At 38.9% G+C, this 5,026-nt stretch overlaps 1 protein-coding gene across 1 annotated transcript in view; it reads left to right on the plus strand.

The window, feature by feature from the left end:
- Positions 1-2,396, plus strand: part of mtnr1bb (melatonin receptor 1Bb) — an 11,665-nt gene extending 9,269 nt beyond the window's left edge. The window contains exon 2 of the mRNA XM_064350831.1: positions 200-2,396. Coding sequence (XP_064206901.1) covers positions 200-1,047 — 848 coding nt within the window. The 3' untranslated portion in view covers positions 1,048-2,396. The remainder of the gene's footprint in view (positions 1-199) is intronic.
- The last annotated feature ends 2,630 nt before the right edge of the window (positions 2,397-5,026 follow it).

Consider the following 5,026-nt stretch of genomic DNA (forward strand, 5'->3'; position numbering starts at 1 on the left):
AAGTGACAGATTCCATGTAGATAGTGTCCACCAAAAAACTACTTAGCAGGACCCATATTATACAGGTGGCTTGTCATACATTTCGATTACATTCTAACCCGGGGATAGAATGGAAACAGTGTAATAAAAGATGCTTAAATATCTTTCTTTGACCTCTCACATTTTAAGCCACTGGTTTTCCTCCATGTCCTCTCTCCAGGTAATGTATTTGTGGTGAGCCTGGCCTTTGCTGACCTGGTCGGGGCCTTCTACCCCTACCCATTGGTTCTGTACGCCATCTTCCATGACGGCTGGTCCCTGGGCGACACGCAGTGCAAGGTGAGTGGATTCCTGATGGGCCTGAGCGTCATCGGCTCCATCTTCAACATCACCGGCATCGCTGTCAACCGCTACTGCTACATCTGCCACAGCTTCGTCTATGACAAACTCTACAGCTTCCACAACACCCTGCTGCTTGTGGGACTCATCTGGGTGCTGACCATCCTTGCCGTCGTGCCCAACTTCTTTGTGGGGTCGCTGCGCTATGACCCGCGGGTCTACTCCTGCACCTTCGCCCAGACGGCCAGCAGCTCTTACACGGTGGTCGTGGTCGTGGTGCACTTTCTGGTGCCCATCACCGTGGTGACGTACTGCTACCTGCGGATCTGGGTCCTGGTCATCCAGGTGCGGCGGAAGGTGAAGAGCGAGCCGCAGCCGCGCCTGAAGCCTAGCGACCTGAGAAACTTCATCACCATGTTTGTGGTGTTCGTCCTCTTTGCCATCTGCTGGGGACCACTGAACCTTATCGGCCTGGCGGTCGCTATCGACCCCCCAGCAGTTGCCCCCCATGTACCGGAGTGGCTATTTGTGGTCAGCTACTTCATGGCATACTTCAACAGCTGCCTCAACTCCATCATCTACGGGCTGCTTAACCGGAACTTCCGGAAGGAGTACAAGCGCATTGCCACCTCTGTGTGGGCTCCTAGACTCTTTCATACTGAGACCTCCAGGGGGGGCACGGATGGACTGAAGAGCAAGCCCTCCCCAGGCCTCAACAACAACGAGTGAAGGAACAATAAAACCCAAGCAGACTGTCGGAGCAGGAGATCCAGGGTACCATGACTTATTTGTGACATCTGTACACACTTTGTACGTAATTTAATGTGCTATCTTATAGTACAGATTTTAGTACTGAATGGCATCCTGTTTTGTACCTTGGTACACAGAAGTCACAAACTTCTACTTTTTGTATTTGCATGTACAACTCGGCATCAGCTCCAACTAATAAATTCATTTTAAAGTGCCATTTTGTACAACTGTAAGTTCTGAAATAGCAAATAAATAAATGTCAATAAAATATGTGTAAAGTATGTGCATGAGGGAGATTGTGGAAAATATATGGGCCTCATTCACAAAACTTTACTTAAGTTCTTTTTACTTTTGTAAAAAGTTTCTGTGAAAATCTAATGTGGGATTCATGAAACATGCAAACCTTTGATTTTGTGTGTATCTCAGGTGTATCAGCGGATAAATGCCAATTGTTTGTAGACTGAATGTGCTCACCTAATCATTCTGATTTGCATAAGGAAACGCCCTAACAATCCATAAAACATAAAAGCATGCCACCTTCAGGGTTGTGTGCAAACAAGCCAAAATGAATAACAGTTCTAAACAACATTATTATTGCAAGTCAAAACTAAAGCAAAAGGTGTGGGGAAAAAAGCATTGCAAACTGAAATGAAAAATAAAAACAGGAGTTTCTGACGTCAAGTTATCATATTTACTATTAATATATTGTAATATTCTTAATATTAATTTTATTGATATGTTGTTCATATGAGGTTTTTAACTACTATTTTAAATAGAAGCATCTATTCAAACACATGTGAATCGTACCAAGGAACAAAGTCAGATGATGATGAATGGTGAATGCCAAAATGTTCATAGACATGTTCACACTCAAAGATCAAATCTGACCATGTGCATGTTTTGTGAATGAGGCCCCATTGTCCTTCCTTGGTAACAACACTTTGTTTAAACATTTTGTACTTTCCTCTGCGGTTTTCAGCAAGTATATGTTTAAACATCCTCTTTCATTTTAAAAAGCACAAACACATGTTCATACGAACATGTCACCACGCCAAGAATCGCCATGGTCCTTTGAAATTGGATTTCAAATGCTTTCCATTATTAGACAAGACTTATACATTTTTCTGTGTTTCAATGTTTAAATGTATGTTCACATCATTTTAAATGACACATCATTTGCAGCTCTCAAACTTGTAATATTCAACCTATGAAAATAATGCATGAATTAATTTCATCTCAAGAACATGCTATTTTTTTTGTAATAACAATATACAGAACAAGTAGAGGGGAATTTCATATTTTTACTTTTCCAGAATTTCTGCATTTAAGAAGTGTTTTGTTCATATGGAACCAAGACACCTGGTCTGCAATGTACTGTGATGTGATACTATAAGTATAATGGTTGGTCTGAAAGGTTTTATATTCAAACCAGCATTAACTGTAACTGTTAAGACATGGATTTTGTAAAAGCATTAGTACAAAGTGTTACCTGATGCCAAAATATTTTACTTTATTTTTAATATAATTTTGAAGTAGATATTAGACAAGTAATTACTAATGTTTTTGTGCCAAGTTTTTATATATTACACAATATTTTTTTTTATTTTGTTTTTTTTCATGTACTGTGGATTGGAGCATCACAAAGGTCCAGAACAAAAAGATTTCAGGCCTGATACAAAAAAAATATGCTGTAAATGTAGCAACTGCATGTCAACTTACATTTGAAGAATTGTGATAATACAACAGAGAAAATGTACAATGCAATTTTAATATAAATAATAAAATGAAATAATGTACGCAAAATGAACCTTGATTTATCTAGTGTTGACTGATTAGCATGTCGGTATGGAATGGAAAATATGCACAGACACACACATGCACACGCAGACACACACACACACACACACAAAATGTGCACACACACACACACACTAACAGCTAAATTGTAGAATAGCTTCCAATTCATGAGTCAGTGATTTACCAGAGCAATGCACAACGGAAATAAGTATCTTTGATTACCCTTCAAAGGAGTCCATCATTCACAATAATAAAACACATCACAAAGTAGATTGGAGGGAGAAAAGGCAATTGAGTCTGGATAGCCTGGAAGCCAGTTACCCAGCCTGAAGGCTGGAAGCCATACAATATTTCTGTGCTTTGATCTCTCAGCTCTAAATGTCTTAGCGTATTATAGTACAGAGATTCTGACTCAGTGGCCTCAGTAGAACAAACCTACACATTCAGAAAAATTAACAATTATTTCCAGCATGTGAATATTTTACAAATTAAAATTTTGTGCTAAGAGATGGGAAGAACAAATTAAAACATAAAAACAGAGGTATTGTGTTGTTGAAGAAAAACGCTAACACCTGCATTTAACTGAAAGGCAAATGTTGGTGGAATCCAGGGTATAATGATGAGCAGTAAAAGAATGCCTCCATACAGTATTTCCATTGATCTTTGACATGGGGGGGGGGGGGGGGGGGGGGAAACAAATGACAGAACACAGTTTCAACCAACATAGTGACTAAAAGTGACAGAATTTTGAAGTTAACAATATATGTATTGTATTAAGTTAAAATAGTAATAATTCATATAGTATAAATACATATAAAAAATAATAAATACATATGAAGTTGAATTTTTAATACATGAGCTAGTACCATAATGACATCAATAATTATTTAGTAGAGCTGCTGTCATAGAGCCTCTTAATGTACATATATTTAGAAGAGCCTCTTAATATGTCAATAGTAATGAAAGGATATGAAGCAAAATGAGCATGTGGACTAAATACAATACTGCACAATGGCCAACTCCAGCACTAGCCTCACAATGAACTTATTTCTTGGCAGGAAGAAAAATAATATAATAATCAATAATAATTAATACATAATACTTAATCAATATTTTTAATGCATGTAAAGGTTACTCCCAGCCTTATATATCTGCCACCTCATCGATACTTGGAATAATCCATTAAAACATGTAGGAATTCAAATGGTTGGAATAAATGGTGATATATCAATGCCAATATGCACAGTTTACAAAACATATGTTAATACAAAACATACACAGTAAACACAATACACGTGTTTGGGGCGTGTTTGGGGGTTGGGGCAACATAGCTCAGGAGGTAAGACCGATTGTCTGGTAGCTTGCCGGTTCAAACCCGCTCTGGACATGTCAGTGTCTTTAGCAGACACTAACCCTAATGTCTGCGAATGCGGCATCATTGTAAGCGCTTGATAAAGCGCTATATAATGCAGTCCATTTAAACATACATACTAGCTAATGTAGCGTAGAAATATAATGGCAGTATATGCTAGATACTGTACACAACATTAATTTTGTGCGTGTGTGTGCGTGCGTGGGTGCGTGCGTCTGTGTGTGTGTATGTGTCGCAGAGTGTAATCTGAGATGGATGGTCACGACAGTCCTTTAAGAACACCACACTCCTCTGTCTCCTAAAAGGCTTGTGACTAAGGCATGGTAACACAAGCAGGCAGCTGCTCCTTCTCTGTTGTTGTCACAATTAGTTTAAAAGTTAAAAGCCAATCTAATATTCCCTTTCCTGACGCTAACACACTTTGAATCCAATCGTGAGAAATTAATCCGCAGAAGCCCTAACCATGTTATTGATATGAAAATACAAACATGCGGTGTACCAGAGAACTGCATGATCACATCTGGAGTGGGGCTGTCTGGGATGCTCCCACTGGCTTGCTAATTCCATTTAGCTACTGCTGCCAAGATTAAATGAGTCATGAAAATGGTAATACGTTGATCCTGAGTAAATAATCGCAAGCATCCTATTAAACTGTAACATTGTGATTGTGGATTGGTATAATTGGGAATGAAGAGTATGAAGTAAAATATGACAGAAAAACAGACACTCAGTGTTTTATCAGGGAAACCTCCATCTAAGTGGATGGCTGTTGAAAACTTTTCAGAACTT

Source organism: Anguilla rostrata, chromosome 9, assembly GCF_018555375.3.
Source record: "Anguilla rostrata isolate EN2019 chromosome 9, ASM1855537v3, whole genome shotgun sequence".
Taxonomy (NCBI): domain Eukaryota; kingdom Metazoa; phylum Chordata; class Actinopteri; order Anguilliformes; family Anguillidae; genus Anguilla; species Anguilla rostrata.